The 18,053-nt window shown below is 46.1% G+C and overlaps 1 protein-coding gene across 2 annotated transcripts in view; it reads right to left on the bottom strand.

Annotated features, from left to right (window-relative positions):
- Positions 1-18,053, bottom strand: part of LOC147885741 (callose synthase 9-like) — a 273,087-nt gene that overhangs the window by 86,396 nt on the left and 168,638 nt on the right. For both annotated transcript variants that reach the window (XM_087396032.1, XM_087396031.1), the window contains exon 31: positions 14,461-14,570. In XM_087396032.1, the coding sequence (XP_087252158.1) occupies positions 14,461-14,570 (110 nt within the window). The remainder of the gene's footprint in view (positions 1-14,460; positions 14,571-18,053) is intronic.

The following is an 18,053-nucleotide window of genomic DNA, read 5'->3' as shown; positions in this document are numbered from 1 at the left end:
AAGCTGCACCTCGTAGGTGTGATCGCTAGGTATCGTGGACAGCCCCATCTTCTGCACAAGTTTGTAATTAACAAAGTTGTGAGAGCTGCCTGGGTCAAAGAGAATGTGAACTCTTTGGTCCCTAACTTCTCCATAAACTCGAAAAAGATCATGGGAATTATTAAAAGTGCAATTACAAGAAAGTGGGTAGGTAATAACATTTACAGAAATACTTGTCATCAAAAGTTGATTAGCTCCCTTAGCTTTGGTACCTGAATAGGCATGGAGCTTCGGTCCCCACGCTTGCTTCGGGTTCTTGCGCTTAGGATAATCATTCCTAGTGTGACCCCGCTCCTCACATATGAAGCAACGTCCTTCTTTCTTTAGCTTCAATGTACGAAGGAAACGGGCACGACCATTCTTCGCCTGAGTCGAATGTTTCTTGGAGGCGTTGTCTATAGACTTCGACTCCCCGGTACCAATGGTAGATTGGAAGAACTTCCTCTTGTTCTTCCCACCCGTGGCGGCAACTGTGGTTCCCTTTGCGCTGGCCATGGTATCATCATACATTGGTGCGTAATTCATAGCCTCTTGCAAAGTGGTACACTTGTTATTCTTGATCTGTAACTTGTACGAGTCAAGCAAACCATCCACAAAGAAACCTAACAAGGTCACTGGATCCATCCTTGTAGCTCTGCTCTGCAAATCCCGAAACCGCTGAAGATAAACCTCAAAAGTCAAATTCAGCTTGGACATATCGAGAGCTTTGAGCTTGCCTACGATATCGTAATCTTCCTCCTTTTTCAGAAACTCTTTCCTAAAGACCCCTTCAAATTCTATCCATGTTGCAGGCTTTGGTCGGAGTTCCTTCCACCATAATAAAGCCTTTCCTGACATAAACCCTGCTGCAAGCTGTATTTTCTTTGTCATCCGGGTAAGGGTGAAACTGAAAATGTACTTGCCACTTGTGCAACCAAGTGTCAACAACCTCCTTGGTACAAGACTTCTGATCTCTAACTGGTTCGTACCCTTGCCAGTCAACCCGAGAATCAAGCATGCCTAGCTCTAAGCTTCCCCAGGCTACCTCAGCTAGTCTTGTGTACCCAGTACACGTCAGATACCAATCCGTGCACATGACACCTGCCTTGCTCTACCTTTCTACCTCAGCTTGCCTCTCCACCCCGTAGGCCCTCAGTCCACCCCGCTAGCCCTTTGCCACCTCCACTAGCCCTCAGCCCACTTCGCCATCCCTTGGACAGCTCCCCAAGTCCTCAGCTCCATTCGCTGCGCCTCCACACCTCGACCTCAAGTTGCAGAAAAAAAAGTGAAAGAAGGTCTCAGCCACATTACAATGAAACTGGGGACAGGGATGTGGACCTGAAGGAAGGGCAGAAAAGCACTATTTGATTGAAACCCCATGCCTACAAGAGAGGGAGTAGAAGACACATGGGGCAAACTAGCTTTCGAGACAGCCATGGCAGCCCTCTCTAAAGGGACAGCTCACAAAGGCACTACAGAAGTACTCACATGCCTCAACAAAATCTGCCTCGTGTTGATAGAAAAAATAGACGGTTTGGAGGCCACCAATGTGGCCCTATTGGCTGAGAAAGCACATGTGGACAAAACACTGGCTGAAATTCAGAAACAAGATGGGAAGGTACAAGAGGAATGGAGAAAGGAGAAGGCCAAGAAAGAAGAATCGGAGAAGGAGGGAGCAGAATGGGAAATTGAGAAGACCAAGCTACAAGACCAATTACACACATTGGGGACTGAGTTATAACAAATGAAGGGCAAACAAATAACATCGGATGGTGGCTGCAAAGTTATGGATGAGCTCAAAGCAGAAAATGCAGCTCTTAAGAAAGAGATGGAGGCCATGCAGACTACCATGAATGGTAAGCATGCTGAGTGTGCACAACATCTCAACAAGGGGAAACAAGTGATGCTTGAATGGACAGAAGTTGTTTAAAAGGAATCAGCAGCTCCCAAAAAAGAACTCATTTCTGAGACACTAGAGGAAGAGAAGAGACAGCCCAGTAAAGCAATGAATGTTCTAGTTAGAGGTTTCATAGTCAGAGACACCTCTATACTGCTGCCTGCTCCCTTCCGTACACTTCTGTCCGTACAAGTGCCGTACAGTCGTACGACTGTTTCTAACCATCGCTTGTCAGTCCATACAGTTCAGTACATTGTAGGTTTTTTCTTTGGCAGGCATTTTTGCAGGTAGCCATTGTTTGGCTTGTATTCTAGGAGCGCAAATTGGGGACTTTATTCTCTTGCAGACTTTGCAGTTCGTTTCCAACTGTTGAGAAAATTTGGGGCTTTTGCAATTACACTGCAATTTTGCAGTGAAATTTGGGGCCATTACAAGCAAAGTGAAAATTGCGCAACATTTGGGGCTTTCAGGCCATTTGCCGTCTTTTGTATGCAATTTCCCACAATAAATTGGGGCTCTTGCATTTCGGTTGCAATTTTGCAAGTAAAGAAAGAAAGAAAAAAAGAAAGTTTATTAAAGTCTTCGGAAGACCGATGGGTCTATGAGACTGTGAAAATCCTGATACAACGAGCTGTCGTAGTGGAGCTACTAAACGAGCGTCCATACCCATGCAAAATGCAAAAGCCAAAAAAGCAAAAAATGCAGAATGGCAGTACTAAGTCCTAAGTACAACATAGTCATGTCGATGGTTGACTATATATCAATCTCAGCATCATCATCAATATCATCATCATCCCCAGCAACAGCAAGATATCAGGATGGATCAAGCAGTGGACGCATGAAGTCAGCAATAGAGTGTTGTCAGCCACTCAGAGGTGCGGTCCTCGCACGTCTCCTGGTCGTAGCTCTGCGTCTAACTAGGGCTACTGTGACCCCCGTCGGTCGGGCTCCAACTCTAAACAAGGAGGAGATGTCTCCAAGTGTGATCTGTGTGTCGACCCTCTGTCTGAGCTGTCGGGTCACGGGCTCCGGGTCACGATCATGTCGAGGCCTCGTTTCGTTGGGGTCCATGTTATCTAGCTGAAAGAACTCCGTGATAGAGCTCTGAGAGGGATCAACCGAGGAAGAAGTCTGCTCCTGTCTCCGTGCTCGGAGACTGGAGTATCCTCTCGCGGTGACTAAGTGCCTCATGAATGAAACCTGCCAAACACCGCCGGTCTGGGTAGGAGAGGAAATAGGCTAAAATCCCATAACTATCTCTGAAGAGGCAGTGGAAACGTCCTCGGATCTCATAGTACACAGGACACCTGAAGATGAAATGCTCCTCTGTCTCAACCTCCTATATGTCACATAGTGGGCATATGCGCCGCTCCCTGGGTAGTCGTTCTGCTCTGCCGCTCTCGATGCAAAGTCTATGTGAAGAGACCCGGAACTTCCCAAGAGAGATCCTCATCGAGTGGGGTAAGTGAATCTGTGTGTATCCTCGTGGGTCAATGAAACCCTCCGTTGTGATATGTAAGAAGAGATCTCTGTAGAAGCTAAGCTTCACTGGGAGTTCACTCGATTCCAACCAAGTCCGAAAAGTGTGTAGCTGTAGTAGATCCTCACGGATAACCTGGTTGACCTCGTGTGATAAGAGGGGAGAGAATGGAGCATCCATGCTATACTGGAAGGAAGGTAGTCTATCCATGTGGCGCCCCAGTCGCTCAAACCATTTCTCTGTACGTGCATACCAGCACCTCTAATCTCCTCCTGCTGCAAGTGCCATAGAAGAGGATAAAGCTATCCATATTAGCCTGCTACGCCCCGAGGTATAATCCCCATATTCCCTAACTCGGTACAGATATGAGATGACCTGAAATGCAGCATCTAGCTGTAAAGGGGGTAACCCAAACTCAGCATGAATGATCTGGTGAGGAACGGATGACTTACCACGAATCATCCGTGATAGCATGAAAACCTGTAGCCGCTCCACACGGGCCCACTCTGTATCCGACAAGTCTGGCCCCCAACAAGGACTGTCGTACATCCAACCTGGGCGAGCCAAGGAGTCAAAAAGCAACCCCTTGGTGCGTGGTGCGTGGATCCTGAAAGTGTGAGCGGAAGCATTACCTCTCTAGCCTGGCCAATGAGGCATACCCTCTACTCAAGGGTGCCTGCATCGCGGGTCTCATAGTGAAGCTCGGTCCGGAGAAGATAACCCCAAGATAAGTGTATGATGAAACTATCTCAACAGATGACCCCGCAAATGCGAACTGCGCCTGACGCATGATGGCTCGAGATGTATTGAAGATCATGACCTTGGTTTTACCCAGGTTGACCTTCAAATCATGAGACTCAAAAAAGGACTGTAGTGCGTCTAGGTGTCTCTGAAGCCCCTCTGCTGAGGAAGACAAGAGAGCCACGTCATCTGCATAGAGCAAAATCTGGATCAGCGTGCCCGCAAGAGAGCAACCTACACCCCCCTGTGTCTGCATCACTATCTCAAGCTCATCAATGTAGAGGCCAAACAAGGTAGGCGACAAAGGACGCCCTTGTTTGACCCCGATGGTACTCATGATCTCGTCTGTCCACCTGGATCCTACCCGAACTCTGTCACTTCTATAGCTAGAGGCAGGGGTAGAGGTCAAAATGGAGCACAAGTAGTTGGAGCTGTCGCTCCCACGGCAGAACAGAAAAGATGGGATTCTAGAGATGCACAAGCTCTACCAGTGATTTCTCCCTCTGTCAAGAGGTTCATTATACCTCGCATTCGGTCATGCAAGACATCAAAGGCAGCTTGGGAGATACTAGCGAGTATGTTTGCAGCTAAAAAAGATGCCAGAGTTTCCTTTCTGAAGCGAGAACTTTCTCATACGCATATGGATGAGGGAGATTCCATGAATTCTCACCTCACTAAGCTTCAGGATTTGAGGGAACAATTGCTAAATATTGATGAAGTCATTCTGGATTCAGAGATGATCACCACCACTCTGAATTCTCTTCCTAAGTCCTATCTTGGTTTCCACACTCGCTGAATTTGTCATTGAGGGGGAAAGAAATATGGCAACCCGGGTCGTGAGCATGCCATGCTTTCCAAGTTCAAGCCCAAGGGAAAAGGAGAGCAAAAGCAACATGCCAGTCAGCCCTCACATCAGCATAAAGCTGATTCAGGACAGCCCTCTTATAAGGCTAAGGGTGATGCAGATAAGCAGAAAAAGAAGGGCATTTGTCACTATTGCAAGAAGCCAGGTCATTATATTGGAGAGTGCAAGAAGCGCATAGCTAAAGAGAACAAAAGGGACTCATGTATGGCTGTGTCAGATCCATCCGCTCCTCATCCTCATGATGGGGGAGATGTTGCAACCAATTTTGTGGAAGAGCACTATCCCTTTTTGACTTACACTTCAAATCTTTCAGCGGGTAGTTCTAATGCTACAACCACTAATGATGATGATCCTTATGCTATTTTGCCTTGCAGTTATGATCCTTCAAAGGATGCATGCTCTCTCAGTGTCAATGAGACACTGAATACTCGGTATTTTGACAATGGTGCTTCAAAGCACATCACTTCCAAGAAGAGTCTTTTTGCGTCTCTGCATCCTCCACCTACCAAAAAGAAGATAACTTGTGCAAATAATTTTTCTTATTCAGTGTGTGGATTGGCACAAATTTCAGAATTTCATATGTACTCTATGTGCCAGGCATAAAGGAGAATTTGCTTTCAGTATCCTTTCTTCATAGAGGAGGATTTCAGGTTGTATTTGATAATGATAAGTGCGCAATCAGAGACAAAGAGAATGACTATGCTTTGATGTTGACTGGCACTTTGTATCGAGGTCTTTTTCAATTTGATTTATATGAAAAAAGATCCAATCTTGCATTATCAATCAGCACTCCCACTGCTACGATGCAGAATGCGGAGTTATGGCATGCCAGGTATGGGCACATGAGCTATGGGAGCTTAATGACACGTTAGAGGCATGATATGGTTAATGCATTGCCTCCTTAGAGTCACCTCCTCCTCATGCATGTGAGGGTTGCATCCTTGGCAAGATGCATAGATTTCCTTTCAAGAAGGATGGTGCAGTGAAAGCGACACGCAAATTACAGCTTATTCAGAGTGATGTCTGTGGTCCCATGAGGACACCTCCTTTTGGGGGCTATCTTTATTATGTTACAATAATAGATGACTTCACCAACTACACTTGGGTCTATGGTCTCAAGGCAAAATCAAAAGTGTTTATGCATTTCAAACACTTTGTGGCTATGGCTGAGAATGAGACACTTCGCACAAATAGAAGGGGATAGTATATGTCTCATGAGTTTGAGGCATTTTTGAAGGAGAAATGCATCACACATCAGCTTACAGTGAGGCTTACACCTCAAGAGAATTGCAAAATTGAGCGTAAAAATCGCACTCTTATGGAGATGGATAGATGCATGCTTAAAGACAATCACTCCCTATGAGGCATGGCATGGGAGAAAGCCTTCAGTGGACCATTTCAGAGTTTTTGATTGTGTTGCATATGCCCACGTGATTGTGAAGTTTCGACACAAGTTGTCAGATAAGGCACTTAAATGCATTTTTGTGGGGTATAGTTCACAAAGCAAAGGCTATCGTTTCTACAATCCTGCTTCATGCAAGATTTTTGTTAGTAGAGATGTTATATTCTCTAAAAATTCAGCACATACACATGCTGAATTTCAGATTTCAGCTTCTTCAGATGATGTTTTTTAGGCGATGCTTCCTATAGCATCTGGTTCCCCTGCTGAGGTTCATGCTGAAAATCAGTATTTACAGCAATCTCCTCCTGATCCACATGCCCCGATTCAGCCACCGGCTGATTTTGTACCTCCACAAGGTGTGGATGAAGTTGTCAGGAAAGAGATTCAAGAGATACACGCAGCCCAAACAGTAGATACAGACCATTCCATCTATTTGGAAGGTGCATGGACAGTGCTCAAGCCTCCTACATATTGCATGTACACACATAAAGTCTTTCATGAGGACATGATTGCAAAAGGAACTATAAGGTTTTCAGAGTGGGAGAGAAAGCATTGTCCATGGTGGATAGAGATGAGTAGTGGAAAGTGTGTGGAGGAGGAGGCATTAATGCTAGAGAGGTATACTTTTCATGTTGGTCCTTTCTGTGCCTCTTGTTGTTAACTAGTTAAGAACAATTTAAATCTTAACTTGCTCCATGGGTTTCTTGATAAGGCATTTGAAAGGTCAATGTAAATCTGATTTGAGATCCTCGCGAGACATGACCGAGGAGCAGCGTAAGAATCCAAAGGAGCACAAAAGATATTGGTGGAGAAACAAATGGAGGACAGAGGAGTCTCACACGCGTTGAGGATTGCCATCGGACAAATGCGAGTATCGTCCGATCAGCTCAGGATCAAGGCAGGGAGAGTTGCATGCATACCCAAAGAGCAACAGACTTGCAGGTTGTGCACGATGGGGGAGGTCGAGACAGAGGAGCACTTCCTATGTGTCTGCCTAGCCTACTATAAGATCCGAGGGCGCTACCACTGCCTTTTTCAGGAGGGGCACGGCTTTGGCCGACTCTCACGATATATCCACTTCCAGGACCAGGTCTGATTGGGCTCAACCTGATTGAGATGCGACGACACAGAGAGACGCTACTATGACATATTAGCACGATGGGACCACTGCGTACTGAGGTAGATTGAGCACAGAGAAAAGTCACCGATTTCTATGCATTAACTCAGCTCGAGGGCACTCTAGGATAGAGGAGAAGGATATATGGATCGGTGGAGAGAGCTGACAAGGCACTGCTACACGAGGGACACGGAGGTACACGACGCGACAGGCAACCAGAGCACACACGATTGAGGTTCGACCTATTTCAATTGTCCTTAGAGGAGATCGACCAAGGCGAGCCGTCAACCTCAACATAGCCCATCAGATCCAGAGATCGAGGAGACCACGCCCTCCACCGCCATGGGAGACAGGCCGACAGATGTAGATACATGAGCTTCTCATCAGAGAGCCACCATGGAGCCAGGATACATGGAGCCGGTTCATGCACTTGGGACTCTCGCTCTGAGCACTTTATATTTTCATGCCACCCTCATGCTATTTTGCTACTTTTTTGCTATTTTGTACTAGTATAGCATTTTAGTACTCAACAAGGACCTTAGTGACCCCTTTTCCCCGACCCACAGTGGTCTGTATGAGTTACTTGATTCCGTACTTTCTCTCTCTCTCTCTCTCTCTCTCTCTCTCTCTCTCTCTCTCTCTCTAGCCATATCCACTGATGGGGACCAGCGATGTTGGTATAGACGCCTTTCCATTTGGTTCAACCGACTGGGCCTCGACATGGACCGGTTGCCTCCTTTTCAGTATAGCCTCGACGCTCCATCATCCCCTTTCTCCCCCACTGACCAGGAGGTCAACAAGATCATCCGAGAGGACCTGCTCCAGCTTCATACCTGGAGGACTTGGTTTCTTCATCCCGAGCTTCCTGTGAAGCTCAATTGCTATCGCCGACACTACCTCCAGATCTCACAGGAGGGTTTCATCACGCCCCCGGGCTATACACAAATTCATCTACCGCATGCGCTCTGGATTTCACTCGGCCAGTTTAGGGTTTCGTCACACCGATTACCGATCGAGAGTGGATGCGCAGAGGGTATCCCACGAGAGGACCGCATTTGCGCACTTTGCGACCTGCAGGAGATCGAGTCGAAGGAGCACTTTGCTTTCAGATGTCCTATCTATTATGCCATCCGAGGCCGGTACCACTCCCTGTTCCGCGACGGATTCGACCCCCTCACACGCATGCTGCAGTTCCCGGACCAGCGGTGCCTAGCCGCTTTCTTACTTGAGATGACCCGCCACCGAGATGCATCCCTCTGGACACGACAGCATGCGCAGCCCACACAGCGTGAGAACACTCAGCGACCCATCACTGATTTCTTCTAGTCACAGGATACCTCTCCTCAGTCTAGCCGACGACGCGGACGTGAGCGAGAGCCAAAGCCATGACAGCTATGCCAGCGGACAGACTCACACATCCGGGTCCATGACATCCCTTCTATGTTCTCAGCACGCCCTACCGGGGTCACCGTCGCTCTCGTTCTTCAACATAGGGCCTCCCGCCGCCCCCGACGATCGAGCTCGACTAGGCAACGTGACGTCAGAGGCCAATCATCCATCGCAGGGTTTTTTCGACCTCCCATCTGACGGGCCCTCTATGATTGGCCTCTGACGAATCACCACAGGCATATATATATATTTGTATCTCCCCCCTTCTGCTCCACTTTCTTTTGTGCCATTTTTTTGTATCACCTGGAGATAGATACACATTTTTTGCACCAGGACTAGACACACCGTCCTTCATAACTTTTTTGAAAAAACGGTTGGCCGGACTGTTTTGAGACCGCCACCATTATGCTCATTGTACTAGTTATATTTAGTCTCATAGACCTTCACAGTCTCCCGAAGACTTTAATAAAATTTCTTTCTTTCTTTCTTTCTCTGAAATAATGGACGTAGCATTTGCACTCCTTGGAAGCTGCCATGTGCCCTCTCTCTCTCTCTCTCTCTCTCTCTCTCTCTCAAATAATGGGGGTTGCGTTTGCACTCCTTGGGAGCTGCCATGTGCCCTCCCTGAAGCAGATGTACTAAAGGGTTTCTTGCTGTCCCATAGACCTTTTTGTCTCTAGTGGAGGTTAATAGACTTTCTTTCTTTTTTTCTTTCTTTCTTTCTCTCGACTTTGTCTCTCGGATACACGACTTTGCCATACCCCCCCCCCCCCACGCAAAGCTGACAACTCAAACTTGGCCTTCCATATCTCTGCCACTATGCCAACCACAGAGAGAGTCCCCCCTGTGCCTGCACGCATTCAAATCCACTTTGACCGTGCCTTTGACCCAGTGTAAGTGAGTCACTAGCCATGGAGCTCCCAGCTCTACTTGGAGATGATGTGGACCTCGCCAATGCCTCCAACACCTTGGTCTTTGTGGTACATAACGTTGCTACCACATCCTTTCCCACGACCCGACCCATGCGGATCCGAGATGAGGAGATGCCCCAAAACCCTTGTTTCGACGATGAGTGTAGAGAGGCGAGAGCCCATCTAGCACAGGGTGAACTTTGGGTTATATGACGCCATCTAACGCATAGATGATATTTCGACCATTGACATGTAGTAAGAGGTGGGACTTACTCACACATAGGATGGACAAGATTGTCAGATCTCTTCGAGGAGGAGACCCGACCACTGGATGGGGGTTTCGATTCGATGGGAAGCCACCTATTTCCATCACCGACCCAGATGCGTGGCACAAGTATGCATGCTCCCTCTATGATGCCCAGATGTAGACACCATCAGATATGTCCTCTATGCCCAGACCCACCACTTGCCACTTGTTCACCAGACATAATGTACGGGTTGCACTTCGACGATTACACAATCGAAGAGTGCACGACCATGAGGGCCTACGGACTGAGCACTTTGCACATGGACAGGAGGTCATTGTCTCAATCCTAGCATAGATGTTCTACCGGGTTGTGGGCCAAGGCTTCCCATCGACTTGGAATACTACCGCTATTGTACCGATACACAAATCTGGGGACCCTATTGAGTCTGACAGTTACCATACCCTAATGATTGGCATCTGGCCAAAATTTATGGATCAGTTTTAGAGAGGGAGCTCAACAGTCATACAAAGAATTGGGGCATCGGGCATTACGGCAGGTAGGATTCTGGATACAACATTCTACCCTAGATCATGTTTTCACTCTAAGGGCTATCATTGAGGAGACGAGGTCCAAAAACTGGAAGGTCTACACATGCTTTGTAAACTTTCAAACAGCTTTTGACACTGTCCCACGGTCCTGCATGACTGGGAGACTGCAGGAGCTACACATTCCAGAGACATTGATATGGGGGGTGATGAGCCTGTATGAGTCAATCAGAGGCAGACTTCGTGCCCCAGGTGGTGGGGTTGAGAGTATGATCAGAGTAAAGCAGAGCTGCCCCCTCTCACCGACCCTCTCCAAGCTTTACATTGATGAGATCACTTCCTTCATAGACCGCTTAGGAGGCGAAGGATTCCCACTCGCCGATCTCATTATACAGATATTGCTATATGCCGATGACATAGTCCTAATCTCTTTCTCAGTGGAGGGACTACAGAGACATTTGGAGACCGTAGAGCTGTTCTCTAGAGAGAGAGACCTGACAGTCAACCTTGGGAAGACCAAGGTAATGACGTGAACTCCAACAAGAAAGCGGGCAGAAAGAGATCGTCAATATTTCTTCGAGCGATCTCCGGCATCGACGGATCGGGTTCTTGCAGATTGTCCCTCGCGCTGAGCCCGAGTCTTTGCATTATTTCATAAACGTATATCCCCACACAAGGCATAACTCAAGAATACCTGTAAACGCTTCAAGGAAGGGATAAACAAAAAACTCCATGTCAGCCAGGCCAGAGACTCTTAGGAGTCATCCGATATACAAGGACATGAGGTCTTCAACACCACACATGCAGTGCTCTATCGACCCAGCTTCACTTATCGAGACGAGCCAGTGGAGACTACACTTATTTGGGACACATGCAGCCCATGCACGACTCACACAGGGGCAGGGTGCTGTAGCCCGAATGGAGAGACAATGCTTCCAAGCACACTTTCAAGATCGACAGACAAAGTGCTGGCTCTTCGCCACGCTAGTGCAACCGACTACCATGAATGCAGCACCCTTCTGGAGATGTGACCTACCGATAGTAGAGTGGAGGAGATTTGAAAGGCTAGATGTGACTATGGGATCCAAGATGATTCGAAGCAAGCCCTCAGTTCCGTATGAGATAGTACATGGAGAGTTCGCCACCATGACACCACTAGAGATTGATGCCATCTTCCAGACAATGACATTCATTCATAGAGTCTGGGACTAACCCTAGTGGAGACTACCAAAGCTAGCTCTGGAGTCATCTAGACGATTGACTGTGGACACATGATATCAACATGGTTTGCCAGACACGGGATTCAGATGGACAAGTTCTCTTCCTTGCAGTACAGTGTAGATGCACTCCTTGAGTCGATTCCTCAAGATGAGATTAACCGTATCATACGGTTAGACATCCTCCAGCTCCACACAGCTTGGACTTGGCGGGGAAGATCAAGAGCTTCCCACCAAGACCCAGTTCTACCACGACCATTCTTGAGAGTCTCGGAGGGTTTCATTATCAGACCCCAATATCTCGAGGACAGAGGAGTCTCACACGCACTGAGGATCGCCATTGGGCACATGCGGGTTTCATCCCATCAGCTGAGGGTTGAGACACGAAGAGCACCGCCTAGAGCCAAAGAGCAATGGATCTGCCTGCTATGCACACTATGGCTAATTGAGACAGCGGAGCACTTTCTCTACGCCTACCCAACCTACTACAAGATCCGGGGACGATACCACTATCTCTATCATGATGGGAGTGGGTTCGGCCCACTGCCACAATTGATCCACTTCCATGAATGGGCTCTATCTGCTTGAGATGCACCGACACAAGGATATCTTGCTACGACAGATCATAGAGCAACAGGAGGTGCCAGACCACAGGACACAGAGGCTGGCCAAGACACAACGGCATGTCACAGATTTCTATGCATTTGAGTCAACTCTATGACACAATGGGGTGGAGGAGGAGGAGCTCGCTGATATGTGGGCAGTATGGATTGCCGAAAGAGGATTGTAGAGGCCACCTATGGCATGGAGAGCGACCAGAGCACACTCCATTAAGGTCCGACCTATCACATCTTGCCTCAAAGGAGACCACCCGAGATGAGGGGTCACTCTGAACATAGCTCAGCGAATTCAGAGATCAAGAAGACCGTGCCTCCCTTCGCATTTAGAGCATGAGACAACCAAAGAGACGCAGATCCGAGACATTTTTGCCGCCCATAGACAAGCCACCACAGTGCCAGGTTTTGGATTCTAAGTTCCAGTTCTGGCTCCAGCTCTCATCCTACTTCAGATAGTACATGATACGATATGATATGATATGATATGATATGACATGTGTTGTAGTTGATTTTGCTTGAGCTATTTAGCTCTTCTACCACTCTCGATGCCAAGTCTATGTGAAGAGACCTGAAACTGCTCAAAAAAGATCCTCAGTGACTGAGGTAGGTGGATCTATGTATATCCTGGCGGATCGATAAAACCCTCTGCTCTGATATGTAAACAATGATCCCTGTAGAAGCTGAGCTTCACTAGAAGCTTGCTTGGTCCGAACCAGGTCTTGAATGTGTGTCTGCAAAAGATCCTCACGAATGATCTGGTTCCCCTCATGAGACAGGAGAGGAAAAAAAGGGGTGTCAATGCTATACTAGAAGGGGGCGAGTCTATCCATGTGGAGTCCCAATCGCTCAAACCATCTCTCTATGCGTGCAAACTAGCATCTCTGATCACCTATTGTTGATGGTTCCATAGAGGAGGACAATGCTAGCCACGATAATCTGCTGTGTTCATCAGTGCAATCTCCATTACCCCTGACCCGATATAGGTAGGTGATAACCTGAAATGCTGCATGAAGCTGTAGTGGAGATGACCCAAACTCACTAACCTGATTTACTTTTTCAAGAACAATGGAATGTCCACAAGCCATAATCTAAGAATAACAAAACAAGCCTTGCACACCGGGAGCATGCAAATTGATGCTATCCACATCTCTTCATAAGACATTATGCACGCTTCACAATCCTCCACCAGTGTATTATAAAATGTGAGGACTTGCTCAAGAGTTTTACAATGAAACTCTTGATGACATCATAGTTGCTCTTTAATAGCATAAAAATGACTACATACAAAGATGACTCTACTGAGAACCCTCTGGTTGTACAAGACATTGAAACTTACTACATGCCTGTCAAAATCTGAGTTGAAATCCCCACACTGTTTACTACGTAAGGAAGTTTTCAAGGACAGCACAACCAAATTCACATTTCCATAAGCCTCTAGGCTGCCAAAACGCAAGAGTAAATCCAGCACAATTAATGATACATGGATTATGATTTCACGTGAAATGAAAATTGCTCATGATTGCTCAGTATGTGCAATTCTTGAATATTGGAGGTTGCGTGTTGTATAGCACACAGAAATGGAATACTATCCCTCCACCTGGAGCATGACCAAAATAACAAGCATAGAACAAAAGGATGCTGATTGCTACCATCTCTTATCATATATGATCATTATCAAACCCTTCAAAGCCTTCATCTTTATAGCTCTTCGATACTTTCATTTGCACTACGAAACCAGGTATAGAAATCTGGCACAAGATAAAAGCAATACGCAACACTCCGAGTTGCGAAACTCTAACACTATGGCAAAAATTCTTGACCATCTCCAAAAGGTAGTCATTCTCAATAAAAACCTTTTCAAATATCCATGATTACAATAACATAATCAATGAAACTTTCCAACCCTAAGGCTTCAAGTAATACAAGCCACTGAAACATAATATCAAACATGAACAAACTATCGAGACCATTCACCAATTATCAACAAACAGCCACTACTAAAAACCACTTTACCTGGGAAGATCTTTTGCAAGTAAAAAAGAATCGAGATCCCATCCTCGTTCGGCGTTTGTAGTTGTTCATTTGTGTACATTACATCCTCAGAATAATACGGCGTGAAAACACTACAAAAATAATATATACAAAGCCTAAGCGCTCTCTCTCTCTCTCTCTCTCTCTCTCTCTCTCTCCCCTCATAATAATAAGCTGTGAAAATACTACAAATTAGTTTACACAAAGCCTAAGCTACTCTCAGAGGGGACCGCCAGAGACAAGGCATCACTCTTGACGTAAAAGATTGCATCAAATCTGGTCTTGCAAACTGCCACTTCAACAGCAAGTTTTTTTATGGCAAGTGATACTTGGTGCCGTTTCCTTTGGCACACTCCTAGCTTGTCGACACATTATGCCACACATGTTTGGCTCCCAGGGAATCTTTGCTTCATCTTTTTTGGACTTGTCCCGGGACTCGAGATTTCTTTTTGTTGATTCAACAGCGTCTTTAAGCACGCTTTCCTTCTACCACATTTGGAAAGCCTTTTTGGCTCTTTGGGATTCACTCCCAACGACCGGAGTTCGATGTGTTCTTTGCATGGGTTAGATATTGGGCACTCTAGACCATATGGAAAGACAGGAATCAACAAGTCTTTCATGAGCCCACCTCTTCAATGTTCTTTCAGTTTCGCATGTCACTCAAGCAATCACTCTATAATTCCTTGTCTGTTTAGCAGATAGACTATGCTGTCTACTTGTCTTATACTGAGATTTTCTTATTTTGTACCTGATCTCTTCTTTGGAGACAAACTTTTTGTAATATAAAGCTAAATGGATTTCCGTTTCAAAAAAGTAAGTGTGTGTGTGTGTATGAGACCCCCCCCCCCCCCCCCCCCCCCCCGAGCTCCAGCCTTCCCTTCAGGCCCCCAGCTCCCCCAAACCAGCCCGTTTGCATCAGCTCCCTGCTGCGCCACATCAGAGCCCAAAAAATGACGTTTTCGGGCATTAACTACCTGCCGTACAGCCCGTCAAAATTCCGTACAGTTTCCGTACAGCTGTACCGACTGGTACGGCCTGTCCCGCCCTGCTCAGGCTGCTGCTCCCAGTTGATTCCCTCCTCCTGGGTCGTTTTTATGCAGGGATTTTGCTCACGGACTGCATCTATACGCTGATTTTGAGGGGTCTCTGTTCCCCTTTCTCTCATTTTGGGTTTTTGGGTCCTGTGTACTCTTTTCATCGCCAGAATCTCCCTTCTTTTTATGAAAAATAGTTCATCTGGGAACTTTTACTGGTTTTTTTCTCCTTTTCTTCTACAGAACTTGTCTTTTCTTTTCTCTAAATCCCTACATCTCTCTTTCCCCTTCTTCTCCTTGCAAATACACTATTTTCTTCTTCTCTGTGGGCTGTCGGACTTTTTTTTTTCTATTATCACATTACAGGTACCTCTTTTTTGGGTTCCATCCTCTTCCGAACACATCGCTGAATACTCTTATGAAAAAACTTTTCAAAAGGATCGATCAGTTCAATGCAAAAAGCAAAAGCAAGCTGAGGGTCAGCATGACCCAGTGCATGATTCTGTTGAAGCACAACTGGTTTATGACGTCATGCACGAAGGCTTTGCAGACACAAAGGAAAGAGTGGAAAGACTCTGTTCCTTCGATTGGTCTCATGGTCGAAGTGGATGAAATTGTGGATCCAGTTAGAGAATATGCCAAAAATGCAATTATTTTATTTTTCCCAGGTGGGATGCCACCTGCTGCAGAGGTAGGCAACTCGTTGACCCGCACACTGGCTGGCTCATTTGTTCGAAAGGTGCACTATGCAACCAGAGGTTCTTTTGAGCTCATTATGGTAGATGAGAGTCACAGACAAATGCTTTTGGAACATTCGCCCCTCTTTTTTGGGCAGCAAATGGTGAACGTTTTTCCATGGTCTCCCACAAGGGACTTTCAGGCTTTGATCTGACACAGATGTCCGGTCTGGGTTGAAGTTATAGACTTCCCGCAATGCATGCCTTCAAAATTGCAACGACTTTAGCCAAAGTGGTTTGCCCACCACGGCCTAATGGCAACTCAAATCGATTTTGCATTCTCTGGGATACTGACAATCCCACACCAGAGTCTTATTCAGTCACGGTGAACAATGTTGAAATGGGAAGTGCTTTTCATAAATTGAAATGGGGATTATTTGCAGGGGCCCAACAACTCAACATAAAATGCCTCCTGCCACTTTGCCTGTACAGATGCCCACTAAGGATGCTCTTGCCTCTATTGGGAATAAAAATAGAGGTAATAGACAGTTTTTTGTGAATCACGATAAAGGCAAAGCTCCAGTGGTTTCAAATGCAACTGCTTCTTCCCCTTTGCTTCCTACTATTCAACCCTCAACAAAAGGACAGAAACCTCGAACTGATGGATGGCAAAGTCCAAAAAAAGTTCTCTATTCGTCTAGCACAACCCTCTTCCTTGAAGAAGAGGTTGCTGCTTTGCTGTCCACTCCTCAGGCGGATGTTTCTCTCGGGGAAAAGGCCATGACCCCATAGAAATGCAGGGTTGACATCCTGAAGGTTGCTGCTGTACATAGCTGTTTTTCTCCTATATATATCTGTAAATATGACTGCTCATGTCAAATGCTTTACACTTAATGTTCAGGGAATGTGTGACAGTAGGAAATGGAAATATGTGTGGCTGTATATCAATAGATTTCAGCCTGACATAGTGGCATTACAAGAACACAATCAACATGTCCATGCAGGAAAGACAGGTCATTACTGTGGATATGATATCTTCTCTGCTGGGGAGCACTCTTTCTCAGGTGTAGTCTTTCTGATCAAGCATGAGCTTCAGCCAGTTAATTCTTAAATGACAATCAAGGCAGATGGATTATTCTTCAATACAACATTCAAGGCGACGTGTTTGAATTCGCTTCTGTCTATGCACCTCAATCTTCTCGGGATAGAACTGCAATTTGGGATGCCATGCAACGATATCCATGGAGATATTATGCCTTTATATGTGGGGATTTCAATAATGCTCTGCAACAGGGTGACAATACATCAGGAAATAATCATATGTTAACCCCTGAAAGGCATGCATGGTCTCAATTAATGATGCATCTTCATTTGGTTGATCTTTGAAAGGAATTGCAGCCTTTGTCACCAGGATACACTTTCCAACATAATGCCCTTTCTTCTTATTAGGCAGGACTGGATCGCTGGTATAGTGTAGCTCCACAAGAAAATGATGATTTTACATGCAAAATGTGGATTGACTATGCCTTTGTACATTCAGATCATGCACCTTTATGGTTGAGGTTATCCTTTTATGATCTGCCAGATGATAGACTGCCTCAAAGGTGACATCTGATTGTGAACAATAGCTATTTGCAGCATGTTTTCAAGGCCATGGTTACTGAAGCATCTCACTCTCTGTCTTCTAAGAGCCACTTTGATATTGATAATGCATGGGATTCTTTTGCAAGTTGTAATTAGAGGTTATGGCAAGTCTTACATGAAGACACTAAGGGAAACGGTTGCTCAAGCCAAATTGACTTGTCAAGACCTCACTGAACTCAGTCATCTTCGTCCATTGTCCTTGCATGAGCAAACAACACTA

Source organism: Dipteris shenzhenensis, chromosome 25, assembly GCF_047967505.1.
Source record: "Dipteris shenzhenensis isolate YYH24624 ecotype China chromosome 25, Dip_SZ_1.0, whole genome shotgun sequence".
Lineage (NCBI taxonomy): Eukaryota > Viridiplantae > Streptophyta > Polypodiopsida > Gleicheniales > Dipteridaceae > Dipteris > Dipteris shenzhenensis.
The sequence above is the reverse complement of the archived record's forward strand: the minus strand, read 5'-3'. Positions and strand labels throughout refer to the sequence as shown.